General features: G+C 49.6%; 1 protein-coding gene across 2 annotated transcripts in view; it reads left to right on the plus strand.

The window, feature by feature from the left end:
- Nucleotides 1-4,205: 4,205 nt before the first annotated feature.
- desmb (desmin b) overlaps nucleotides 4,206-13,800 on the plus strand; it is a 34,147-nt gene continuing 24,552 nt past the window's right edge. For both annotated transcript variants that reach the window (XR_005459827.1, XM_038790147.1), the window contains exon 1: nucleotides 4,206-4,876. Coding sequence is in view for 1 of the 2 variants with exons in the window: in XM_038790147.1 (XP_038646075.1) it covers nucleotides 4,347-4,876 (530 nt within the window). In the remaining variant the exon portion in view is untranslated. The remainder of the gene's footprint in view (nucleotides 4,877-13,800) is intronic.

The following is a 13,800-nucleotide window of genomic DNA, read 5'->3' on the forward strand; positions in this document are numbered from 1 at the left end:
GTGACAGGGTGCTCTCGGGGGTCTGGGTCGGGGAGGGGAAGATATCCGATATCTACAAGCTTATGCAGGAGGTGGAAGAGGCGTCAGTAGAGGAGCTGAAAACGAAGTGGGAGGGGGAACTGGGGGAACAGATCGAAGACGGGACATGGGCTGATGCCCTGGAGAGGGTTAATTCTTCCTCCTCGTGTGCGCGGCTTAGCCTCATCCAATTCAAGGTGCTGCACCGGGCCCACATGTCCGGGTCTAGGATGAGTAGGTTCTTTGGGGGTGAAGACAGGTGTGTCAGGTGCTCGGGGAGTCCAGCGAACCATGCCCATATGTTCTGGGCATGCCCGGCATTGGAGGAGTTCTGGAAGGGGGTGGCGAGGACGGTGTCGAGGGTGGTGGGATCCAGGGTCAAGCCAGGATGGGGACTCGCGATCTTTGGGGTTGGGGTAGAGCCGGGAGTGCAGGAGGCGAAAGAGGCCGGTGTGCTGGCCTTTGCGTCCCTAGTAGCCCGGCGAAGGATTTTGCTACAATGGAAGGACGCGAGGCCCCCAAGCGTGGAGACCTGGATCAACGACATGGCGGGCTTCATTAAGCTTGAGAAGGTTAAATTCGCCCTGAGAGGATCGGTGCAAGGGTTCTTTAAACGGTGGCAACCTTTCCTCGACTTTCTGGCTCAACGATAGGGTACTGGGACAGTAGCAGCAGCAACCCGGGGGGGGGGGGGGGGGGGGGGGGGGGGGGGGGGGGGGGGGGACGTTGATTATGTTGGCTTATTTATTTAAATTTGATTTATCTAATTTTAATTTATGGTTAAGTTCTCTTGTTTGGGGGGGGGAGGTGGGGGAATGTGATACATGTGATGTTACGGTATGGGGGGAATTGTGGGTGTTATGGGGCTGTTAGTTGCATATTACTGCTTGTTGCTATACTTGTTGTTATATTTTCTGTAAGAAATTCCAATAAAAATTATTTAAAAAAAATATATATATATAGAATAACAGATACCCGGGAGTGAGTTACAGACTGGAATCTAATCGAGGGGTTCGCGTGATTTATATATAGAATAACAGGTACCCGGGAGTAAGTTACAGACTGGAATCTAATCGAGGGGTCCGCGTGGTTTATCTATAGAATAACAGATTTCCCGGAGTGAGTTACGGACTGGAATTGAATCGAGAGATTCGGGGTGGTTTATATGTAGAATAATAGATACCCGGGAGTGAGTTACAGACTGGAATCTAATCGAGGGGTTTGGGTAGTTTATATATAGAATAACAGATACCCGGGAGTGAGTTACAGACTGGAATCTAATCGAGGGGTTCGGGGTGGTTTATATATAGAATAACAGATACCCGGGAGTGAGTTACAGACTGGAATCTAATCGAGGGGTTCGCGTGATTTATATATAGAATAACAGGTACCCGGGAGTAAGTTACAGACTGGAATCTAATCGAGGGGTCCGCGTGGTTTATCTATAGAATAACAGATTTCCCGGAGTGAGTTACAGACTGGAATCGAATCGAGAGATTCGGGGTGGCTTATATGTAGAATAACAGATACCCGGGAGTGAGTTACAGACTGGAATCTAATCGAGGGGTTCGGGGTGGTTTATATATAGAATAACAGATATCCGAGAGTAAGTTACCGACTGGAATCTAATCGAGGGGTTCGGGGTGGTTTATATATAGAATAACAGATATCCGAGAGTAAGTTACCGACTGGAATCTAATCGAGGGGTTCAGGGTGGTTTATATGTAGAATAACAGATACCCGGGAGTAAGTTACAGACTGGAATCTAATCGAGGGGTTTGGGTGGTTTATATATAGAGTAACAGATACCGGAAGCACAGTGGTTAGCACTGTTGCTTCACAGTGCCAGGATCCCAGGTTCGATTCCCGGCTTGGGTCTGTGTCTGTGCGGAGTCTGCATGTTCTCTCCGTGTCTGCGTGGGCTTCCTCCTGGTGCTCCGGATTCCTCCCAAAAGTCCCGAAAGATGAGCTGTGAGGTGAATTAGATAATCTGAATTCTCCCTCAGTGTACCTGAACAGGCACCGGAGTGTGGTGACTAGGGGATTTTCACAGTAACTTCATTGCAGTGTTAATGTAAGCCTACTTGTGACAATAAAAATTATTATTATAAATACCCGGGAGTGAGTTGCAGACTGGAAACTAATCGAGGATTTCGGCAATATTTATATATAGAATAACAGGTACCCGGGAGTGAGCTACACAATGGAATCTAATCGAGGGGTTCGCGTGGTTTATATATAGAATAACAGATACCTGAAAAGAAATGAAAATGAAAATCACTTATTGTCACAAGTAGTTTTCAAATGAAGTTACTGTGAAAAGCCTCTAGTCGCCACATTCCGGCGCCTGTTCGGGGATGTTGGTACAGGAATTGAACCGCGCTGCTGGCCTGCCCTGGTCTGCTTTAAAAGCCAGCGATTTAGCCCTGTGCTAAACCAGCCCCTGATACCTGGGAGTGAGTTACAGACAAATCTAATTGAGGGGTTTGGGGGGTTTGTATATGGAATAACAGATACCTGGGAGTGAGTTACAGACTGGAATCTAATCGAGGGGTTCGGGGTGGTTTAGATATAGAATAACAGATACCGGGAGTGAGTTACAGACTGGAATCTAATCGAGGGTTTCAGGGTGGTTTATATATAGGATAACAGATACCCGGGAGTGAGTTACAGACTGGAATCTAATCGAGGGGTTCGGGGTGGTTTATATATAGAACAACAAATACCCGGGAGTGAGTTACAGACTGGAATCTAATCGAGGGGTTCGGGGTGGTTTATATATAGGATAACAGATACCCGGGAGTGAGTTACCGACTGGAATCGAATCGAGGGGTTCAGGGTGGTTTATATACAGAATAACAGATACTCGGGAGTGAGTTACAGACTGGAATTTAATCGAGGGGTTTGGCGTGGTTTATATATAGGATAACAGATACCCGGGAGTGAGTTACAGACTGGAATCTAATCGAGGGTTTTGGGGTGGTTTATATATAGAACAACAAATACCCGGGAGTGAGTTACAGACTGGAATCTAATCGAGGGTTTCGGGGTGGTTTATATATAGAATAACAGACACCCGGGAGTGAGTTACAGACTGGAATCTAATCAAGGGGTTCGGAGTGGTTTATATATAGAATAACAGATACCCGGATGTGAGTTACAGACTGGAATCTAATCGAGGGGCTCGGTTTGGTTTATATATAGAATAGCAGATACCCGGGAGTGAGTTACAGACTGGAATCTAATCGAGGGGTTCAGGGTGATTTATATATAGAATAACAGATACCCGGGAGTGAGTTACAGACTGGAATCTAATCGAGGGGTTCAGGGTGGTTTATATGTAGAATAACAGATACCTGGGGGTGAGTTACAGACTGGATTCTAATCGAGGGGTTCAGGGTGGTTTATATATAGAATAACAGATACCCGGGAGTGAGATACAGACTGGAATCTAATTGAGGGAGTTGGGTGGTGGGGCAAGGTTTACATATAGAATAACAGAGTCACTGTGTTGATAGTTAAATTCTTCACCCGGTAGTCTGGCTCAATAAAATGAGAGATGGATTTGTAGGTATAGTATCATTTAATAATAACTAACGTGCAAGGCTAGCCTACTGGGAGAACTCCAGGATACACAGCCGCCTCCTGTGAGTTCCACAGTAAGTGAGACAGAAGACAAAAGGGTTTCTGCTGATGTATTCAAACTCACAGTAAGAGTCACATATAAGCTTCCCGTTGGTCATTCTATACACCACCTGACCTGGCCCTATATCCTAATTGGTCACTTTGCAGTGTAACCCCAGCATCCTTTTCACCTTGCTCACCATGCGGCCACCCTCCCCCGATGGTCTCAAACAGGCTTTTGCTAAATCTCTTTGCCCTTTGTCTGTGAGCCCCCTACCATTGGACCGGCCCTACTAACATCGGACCGGCCCTATTATCTATCCTATTTTAACTAATAATCCTATTTTTATCACATTCATTTATTCATTTCCTCAACTGTTGTGTTGTCGGGACTGCAGCCAGTTAATTTCTGCACAGCAAGCTCCCAGAAACAGGAATGGAATAATGACCAGATAATCTAATTTTAGTTGTGTTGATTGAAGTGTTAGCTTTGGATGAAGGTACAATTCATGGGCACTAGGACCCAGGGATTATGAGCAAGTGTCACTCTGAGCAGCATATTTATAGTGGGAGGTTGAGACTGCAGCGCTGTCAGTCCAACGGCAGTGCTGTACTTAGGAGGGGAGAGAAGGAGAGAGGAAGAGAGATAGAAAGAGAAGGGAAGGGAAGAAGGAAAGAAGATTTGAGATCATCAACAGTGCACCATGTCTTTTGCAACGTCCGCCAGCTCGAGCTCCTACAGAAGGACCTTCGGAGGGAATCTGATGGGCTCTCCCCAGATGTCCAGGGCTTCGTACTCCGGTGGCCGCTTTGGTGGAGGGGGCAGCAACCTGTCCTCCCGGCTGCTGATCTCCAAATCCTCTGCCCTCCCCTCCTACTCCAGCTACCGGTCCAAGGTGCCCAGCCGTGGGTACGAAGTGGTGGACTTCAACATCGCCGATGCCCTTAACCAGGAGTTCGTCCAGACCAGGACCAACGAGAAGGCGGAGATGCAGCACCTGAATGACCGCTTTGCCAGCTACATTGAGAAGGTCCGCTTCCTGGAGCAGCAGAACAAGGTGCTGGTGGCCGAGGTCAACCGGCTGAAGGGGCAGGAGCCAGGGAGGGTCAACGACCTCTACGAGCAGGAGATGAGGGACCTGCGGCGGCAAGTTGACGCACTGACCAACGAGAAGGTGCGGGTGGAGGTGGAGAGGGACAACCTCGCAGATGACCTCCTGAAACTCAAGCAGAGGTAGGACAACAGCCCTCACCGACTCAGTGGGGTTTACCGAGGCCTGGTCCCTCGCTCTCACGTCTGACCCTTAATCCATCATTAAGACCCCCCTGACTCTGTACCGTCATGAATATCACTCATTTCCCTCATCCCGGTGTTCTGGCGGTGGTTCAGTGCGTGGTACTATTGTCTCCTCCAGCATCAGGGCTACACCGCCAGAGATATCAAAGCCCCCCCCCCCCCCCCCGCCCCAAAGCCCACTCTACCTCTCTTAGGTATTCTCCCAGGGCGCAGTGTTGAAGAAGGGCCTGGGAGTGATCCCCGGAGTACTCCCCAATGTTTATCCCTCAACCAAAACCATTAAATCAGACTATTTGGTCATTACCTCATTGTTGTTTGTGGGATCTTGCTCTGCACAAATTGGCTGCTGTGATTTGTGCTTTACAGCAGTGACTACATGTCAAAAGCACATCATTGGTTGTGAAGCAGCTTGGAACATGTGGAGGCATCAGATTGTTGTAGAAATGTGTTGTTGGATGTCGCTGGCGAGGCTTTCGAACGGTGGTGGGTGAGCCGCCTTCTTGAACCGCTGCAGTTCCTGTGGTGTAGGTACATCCACAGTGCTGTTAGGGAGGGAGATCCAGGATGTTGCCCCAGCGACAGTGAAGGAACGGCCGTTATATTTCCAAGTCCGGGTGGTGAGTGACTTGGAGGGGAACCTCCAGGTGGAGGGGTTCCCAGGTATCTGATGCTCTTGTCCTTCTAGATGGTAGCGAGTCGTGGATTTGGAAGGTGCTATCGAAGGAACTTTAACAAGTTCCTGCAGTGCACCTTGTAGATGGTTGCCATTGTGTGCCGGTTATATAAATATATTCTTCAGCCAGTGACTGCAGATTGGGGTTTTGATTCGCTCAGCAGCTTTAGTCTGGGCTTTTAAAGTTCATCGATTGGGTTGGTGATGTGATGCTTATGGTTCTTGGGGAGACAGCAGTTTTGCGATGCAGAGCGAGGCCAGCAGCTTGGGTTCAATTCCCGTCCTGGCGGAGATCCTTCATGAAGCCCCCGACTTCTCAACCCTGCCCCTCGCCTGAGGTGTGGTGATTCTCAGGTTAAATCACCACCACCAGAGAGAGAGAGAGGGAGAGAAGGGGTAGTGAGAGAGAGAGAGAGAGACGGGGATGGTGAAAGTGAGAGAGAGAGACGGGGTTGGTGAAAGTGAGAGAGAGAGAGAGAGAGACGGGGTAGTGAGCGAGAGACTGGTATAATGAGACAGAGAGAGAGAGAGAGAGCCTGGGATGGTGAAAGAGAGAGCGAAAGAGAGAGAGAGAAAGTCTGGGATGGTTAAAGAGAAAGAGAGAGAGAGAGACTGAGATGGTGAAGGAGAGAGAGAGAGAAAGAGAGAGAGACTGGGATAGTGAAAGAGAGAGAGAGAGAGAGACGGGGATGGTGAAAGTGAGAGAGAGAGAGAGACTGGGATGATGAAAGTGAGAGAGAGAGAGAGAGACGGGGATGGTGAGACAGAGAGAGAGAGAGAGAGAGAGAGACGGGGATGGTGAAAGTGAGAGAGAGAGAGAGAGACGGGGATGGTGAAAGTGAGAGAGAGAGAGAGAGAGACGGGGATGGTGAAAGTGAGAGAGAGAGAGAGAGAGACGGGGTTGGTGAAAGTGAGAGAGAGAGAGAGAGACGGGGTAGTGAGCGAGAGACTGGTATAATGAGACAGAGAGAGAGAGAGAGCCTGGGATGGTGAAAGAGAGAGCGAAAGAGAGAGAGAGAAAGTCTGGAATGGTTAAAGAGAAAGAGAGAGAGAGAGACTGAGATGGTGAAGGAGAGAGAGAGAGAGAGACTGGGATAGTGAAAGAGAGAGAGAGAGAGATGAGGTAGTGAGAGAGAGACTGGTATAGTGAGACAAAGAGAGAGAGAGATACTGGGATGGTGAAAGAGAGAGAGACAGAGCAACTGGGATGAAAGAGCAAGAGAGACTGGTGAGGTGAGAGAGAGAGAGGGAGAGAGAGAGAACGAGATGGGGTAGTGTGAGAGAAAGAGCAAGAGTGACTGGGAGGGTGAGAGAGAGAGAGAGAGGACGAGATGGGGTAGTGAGAGAGAGAGATATAGTGAGAGAGGGAGGGAGCAAGAGAGTCTGGGATGGTGAAAGAGAGAGAGAGGGAAAGATAGGGAGATTGGAATAGTGTTTGAGAGAGGGAAAGAGAGAGAGAGGGAATGAGATAGTGAGAGAGGGAGAGAGAGAGAGAGGGAATGGGATAGTGAGAGAGGGAGAGAGAGAGAGGGAATGGGATAGTGAGAGAGGGAGAGATAGAGAGAGGGAATGGGATAGTGAGAGAGGGAGAGATAGAGAGAGAGGGAATGGGATAGTGAGTGAGGGAAAGAGAGAGAGAGGGAATGGGATAGTGAGAGAGGGAGAGAGAGAGAGAGAGAGAGAGGGAATGGGATAGTGAGAGAGGGAGAGATAGAGAGAGGGAATGGGATAGTGAGAGAGGGAGAGAGAGAGAGAGAGGGAATGGGATAGTGAGAGAGGGAGAGAGAGAGAGAGGGAATGGGATAGTGAGAGAGGGAGAGGGAGAGAGAGGGAATGGGATAGTGAGAGAGGGAAAGAGAGAGAGAGGGAATGGGATAGTGAGAGGGAGAGAGAGAGGGAATGGGATAGTGAGAGAGGGAGAAAGAGAGAGAGGGAATGGGATAGTGAAATGAATGAAATGAAAATCGCTTATTGTCATGAGTAGGCTTCAATGAAGTTACTGTGAAAAGCCCCTAGTCGCCACATTCCAGCGCCTGTCCGGGGAGGCTGGTACGAGAATCGAACCGTGCTGCTGGCCTGCCTTGGTCTGCTTTAAAAGCCAGCGATTTAGCTCAGTGAGCTAAACCAGCCCCTGAGAGATACTGGGATAGTGTTTGAGAGTGAGGGGGAGTGAGAGAGGGGGAATGGGATAGTGAGAGAGGGAAAGAGAAAGAGAGAGAGGGAATGGGATAGTGAGAGAGGGAGAGAGAGGGAGGGAGAGAGGGAATGGGATAGTGAGTGAGGGAGAGAGAGAGAGAGGGAATGGGATAGTTAGAGAGGGAAAGAGAGAGAGAGAGGGAATGGGATAGTGAGAGAGGGAGAGAGAGAGAGAGAGGGAATGGGATAGTGAGAGAGGGAGAGAGAGAGGGAATGGGATAGTGAGTGAGGGAGTGAGAGAGAGAGGGAATGGGATAGTGAGAGAGGGAAAGAGAGAGAGAGAGGGAATGGGATAGTGAGATAGAGAGCGAGAGAGGGAATGGAATAGTGAGAGAGGGAGAGAGAGAGAGAGAGGGAATGGGATAGTGAGAGAGGGAATGGGATAGTGAGTGCGGGAGAGAGAGAGAGAGAGAGGGAATGGGATAGTGAGAGAGGGAAAGAGAGAGAGAGGGAATGGGATAGTGAGAGAGGGAGAGAGAGAGAGAGAGAGGGAATGGGATAGTGAGAGACACTGGGATAGTGTTTGAGAAAGAGGGAGCGAGAGAGAGAGGGAATGGGATAGTGAGAGAGGGAGAGAGAGAGAGAGAGAGAGGGAATGGGATAGTGAGAGAGGGAGAGAGAGAGAGAGAGAGGGAATGGGATAGTGAGTGAGGGAGAGAGAGAGAGAGAGAGGGAATGGGATAGTGAGAGAGGGAAAGAGAGAGAGAGGGAATGGGATAGTGAGAGAGGGAGAGAGAGAGAGGGAATGGGATAGTGAGAGACACTGGGATAGTGTTTGAGAAAGAGGGAGCGAGAGAGATAGAGAGAGAGAGAGGGAATGGGATAGTGAGAGAGAGAGGGGGAATGGGATAGTGAGAGACACTGGGATAGTGTTTGAGAGAGAGGGAGCGAGGGAGAGAGACTGGAATAATGGAAGAGAGAGGGAGAAAAAGAGTTTGGGAGATTGGAATAGTGAGACAAAAACTAAAATTCTGGACAATCTCAGCACGTCTGACAGCATCTGTGGAGAGAGAAGGGAGCGAACGTTTCAAGTCTGATGACCCTTTGTAAAAGCAAGGGCTTTGACAAGCAGGAGATTGGAATAGTGTGACTGAGTGAGGGAAAGCCTGTGTGGATTAGGTCAGTCACTGGAGCCCCACCACTGTTCTCACTATTAGGTAAAGATACATTGAGAGTTAAAATGAAAGATGTTACTGTCACCAGAACCAAGTCAAACTCTTGGCAGGGAGTTTTGTTCTGTAATTTGATCAGCCTTTGATGTAGCAGCTTGTTAATTAAATTTCACCTCTTTCCCACTGGGCTCCGACCTCCATTTATACTCTGGATTCTGACCTTGGCAGTGTGGTGTTGGAGAGAAGGTGCAAGTACTTGGGGGGAGGTGAATGACTAATGGGGAAAATGCTGATCTCCGATTCCATCGCTTTGAGCGCCCTAACACGGTCTGCGATGTCACTGACGCCACTCCGAGCAGGACGTGGCAGTCGGTGTGAGATCTCTGCACCCCTCCAATTCAGCCTCTTCAGCATGCCTGATTGAAACCTCTCCCATATTGTGCCTTCAGCTACCTGGACCCCAAGCTCTGGAATACCCTCCCTAACCCCCTCCGCCTCTCTCTCATTCCTTAAAACATCCGTCGTTGACAAAGGTTTTGGTAATCTGTGTGTGAATATCCCACGCGGTCAAATGTTGGCTTCCGCTGCTATGAAGCACCATGGGATATTTATCACACCCTCAGCTGTTTCAACGTCAATTTTAAATTGTCACAAAGTGATTGAGCAGACAGGGTACAACAGCTACTAGACTCCTCAACGACTCCCCCTCGGATTGATCTGTTCCCTGTAAGAACACTATTCACGACGCCCTATGCTGCTCTTGCTCATGTATTTGCTTTGTTTGGCCCCTTGTTCCGCACTGTAACCAATCACTGTTTGTCAATGTACTTTGTCGATTATTCTTTTAGAACATAGAACAGCACAGAACAGGCCCTTCAGCCCTCGATGGTGCCGAGCTTTGTCCGAACCAAGATATAGAATATATATACGATATATACTATGTACGTACTGTGCACGTTCCCTCGGCCGCAGAAAAATACTTTTCACTGTACTTCGGTACATGTGACAATAAATCAATCAATCAACAGCAAGGTGCATTTAGGTAGCAACTTTTTCATACTAACAACATCCCAAGGAGCTCACAGGGTTGTTATTGACCATAAATATTGGCAATGGGCTACCTGAGGAGATATTAGGACAGGTGTCAAAAAGCTTGGTCAAAGAGGTAGGTTTTAAAGAACGTCAGAAAGGAAGAGAGACAGTTAGAGAGGTGGATAGATTTAGGAAGCAGCTTCCCAAACAGAGCTGTGACTTGTCCAAACAATGTTTCCAGCATGTCGATGCTCACCCATACGACCATAAGACAGAGGAGCAGAATTAGGCCACTCGGCCCATCGAGTCTGCTCCGCCATTCAATCATGGCTGATATTTTCTCATCCCCATTCTCCTGCCTTCTCCCCATAACCCCTGATCCCCTTATTGATCAAGAACCTATCTATCTCTGTCTTTAAGACACTCAGTGATTTGGCCTCCACAGCCTTCTGCGGCAAAGAGTTCCACAGATTCACCACCCTCTGGCTGAAGAAATTCCTCCTCATCTCTGTTTTAAAGGATCGTCCCTTTAATCTGAGATGCTGACCTCTGGTTCTAGATTTCCTTCAAGTGGAAACATCCTCTCCACGTCCACTCTCTCCAGGCCTCGCAGTATCCTGTAAGTTTTAATAAGATCCCCCCTCATCCTTTTAAACTCCAACGAGTACAGACCCAATGTCCTCAACCATTCCTCATACGACAAGTTCTTCATTCCAGGGATCATTCTTGTGAACCTCCTCTGGACCCTTTCCAAGGCCAGCACGTCCTTCCTTAGATACGGGGCCCAAAACTGCTCACAATACTCCAAATGGGGTCTGACCAGAGCCTTATACAGCCTCAGAAGTATCTCCCTGGTGCTGCCATTTTGGAAACAGTGCAAAGCTTACAGAGGATCCAAACTAGTTTGCTTGTGTTTGTCCCCCATTCGCAAAATCAACCATTGGTACCAACAGAAGGATGCCACCTATGCATAACCCCAGCAAAAGGGCGACAGAATGTGGCCATTGGCGAGGCGCATGACCCTGGATATATCTTTGTGCTCACTTTTGGACACCGCCCAGACGTGACAGTGACCGTTGGCTGCTTCGGGATGTAGGGGCCTCTCAGAGATGCAACAGCATCTGTCAATACCATTGGGGACAAATCATCCAACAAACCTCTGGATCGCCCCATTCTCAGCAAACGAGGGGTTACCAAAATTTTCCCTCAAAACAGCGACACACCAATGGAAATTCTCGGGGCTTTTGAAACGCCAATCTTATTCCGAGACATTAGAATAAAGACCGTTTTCTATGTCCATAGAATCCCTACAGTGCAGAAGGAGGCCATTCGACCCATCGAGTCCACACCGACCGTCCGAAAGAGCAGTCCGCCTCGGCCCACTCCCCCGCCCTATCCCCATAACCCCGTGCATTGATCATGGACAATCCACCTAACCTGCACGTCTTTGGACTGTGGGAGGAAACCGGAGCACCCGGAGGAAATCCACGCACACACGGGGAGAACGTGCAGACTCCACACAGTGACCCGAGGACGGAATGGAGCCTGGGTCACGAGCGCCCTGAGGCAGCAGTGCTAACCAACGTGCTGCCCACGGAGAATATGACACACTCATCAGTTTGCACACAGATCTGCACATGGTTGTCGTCACATATGCGATTCAGATGCTGACCAGCAACATTCCTGGATTGGATGCCGACTGCTACAATGCTGTTGACAAACTGAAAGTTGCTTGTAGACGCCAGCGTGCCCCAGTCACACATTTCATGTGGGCAGCACGGTAGCATTGTGGATAGCACAATCGCTTCACAGCTCCAGGGTCCCAGTTTCGATTCCCGGCTGGGTCACTGCCTGTGTGGAGTCTGCACATCCTCCCCGTGTATGCGTGGGTTTCCTCCGGGTGCTCCGGTTTCCTCCCACAGTCCAAAGATGTGCAGGTTAGGTGGATTGGCCATGATAAACTGCCCTTAGTGTCCAAAAATTGCCCTTAGTGTTGGGTGGGGTTACTGGGTTATGGGGATAGGGTGGAGTTGTTGACCTTGGGTAGGGCGCTCTTTCCAGGAGCCGGTGTAGACTCCATGGGCCGAATGGCCTCCTTCTGCACTGTAAATTCTATGATAATCTTTATTATTGTCACAAGTAGACTTACGTTAACACTGCAATGTTACTGTGAAAAGCCCCTAGTCGCCACACTCTGGCGTCTGTTCGGGTACACTGAGGGAGAATTCAGAATGTCCAAATGACCTAACAGCACGTCTTTTGGGACTTGTGGGAGGAAACCGGAGCACCCGGAGGAAACCCACGCAGACACGGGGAGAACGTGCAGACTCCACACAGACAGTGATCCAAGCTGGGAATCGAACCTGGGGACTCTGGCGCTGTGAAGCAACAGTGCTACCCACTCTGCTACCGTGCCGCCCTCTGGAGTCTCCTAGGACTCATCACGTACTCCTGTCACTTCATTCCTGACCTTGCTCTGTTATCTGCCCCCATATGCAATCTGCCAAAGGAGACCACCAGATTGAAATGTACTAAATTACATAAAAGGGCAGCAGGTTGCACAAACGCCTATTTTGATAATCAGGACACCGTCCAGCCAGTCATGGTGCAATTCTGATTGGCTTAGCTGCAGTTCTCACGCAGGGCAGGGGAACCCATCGATGTCCTGGTGGCAAGTCAATCACTAACACCCAAAATCAACCTTATTCACCGAGAGAGGAGCGATCACATTCTTCACATCTACTTGGCTGGAAGAAGGTTTGAAGATATAATCAGCATAGAACAACCCACACAGCAGACCACCCACTCGAACAGAGCATTGGATTCTCAACTACAAGATCACGAGCCCCGTGTTGAATATCAGCCTGGCGAGCTCGGTCCAGAAGACTATCGTTCGTGACACCCAATGCTGACATTCAGTCCTACCGGCCCTGAACAAAATATTTACTGAACAACATCTGAACTACGTAAGCCTACATGCGGTGCCAAAGTCGATCAAATGGCAGCCAATCAAGCTGAGGCATAGAAACAATGAAGGAAGGTGAAGGAAAGACGCAATCGAGAGTGTCGACAAACAAAATCTGTCCCGCGCCAAAAAGGTCTTCACAATGTTCAAACTGCCACAGCTGATCTTCATTTCTTCCATTGATCTGTTCGTCCCTCACCAATGCCCCCTCCCACCCCCCACTCGGGCCGTCTGTACCCTGTTCCGATCTGCTCCTTGACACACTGTTTACCTTTGTTCTGCCATTAACACATTCTAATCTCTTTATCAAGACCTGTCATAGCCTTAATCACATCCCTTTGGTCTTTCTGTCCATGACATCTTTGTCAATCTCCACCTATCGGTGGCCGCCTACCCAGCGCCACCGCCCACAACAGTATGGATCTGACCTCATTTCCAGTTCTCTCCAGCTATGACAAAGAGTCACGTTCGCTCCCTTCTCTCTCTCCACAGATGCTGTCAGAGCTGCTGAGATTGTCCAGAATTTTCTGTTTTGGTTTCACACAGAGGGCAGAGTGTCCGCGCCGTCGTAAACGCCATCGCGTTTCACGACGGCGTGAACGGGCCGACCCGATGACTAATTCTGTTCGGCGAAAGGGGCCAGAACAGCACTGGAGTGGAGTGGTTCACGCCGCTCCAGCTGCTGATCCCGGCGCGAACTGGACGCCGCGGGATACGCGCATGCGCAGTGCCTTCCTTCAATGCGCCGGCCCCGACGCACCATGGCGCGAACTGGGCGCCGCGGAAGAAAGGAGGCCCCCAGCCAGAGAGGCCGGCCCGCCGATTGGTGGGCCCCGATCGCGGGCCAGGCCACATTGGAGGCCCCCCCAGGGGGTCCGACCCC

The sequence above is a fragment of the Scyliorhinus canicula genome, chromosome 2, assembly GCF_902713615.1.
Source record: "Scyliorhinus canicula chromosome 2, sScyCan1.1, whole genome shotgun sequence".
Taxonomy (NCBI): Eukaryota; Metazoa; Chordata; class Chondrichthyes; order Carcharhiniformes; family Scyliorhinidae; genus Scyliorhinus; species Scyliorhinus canicula.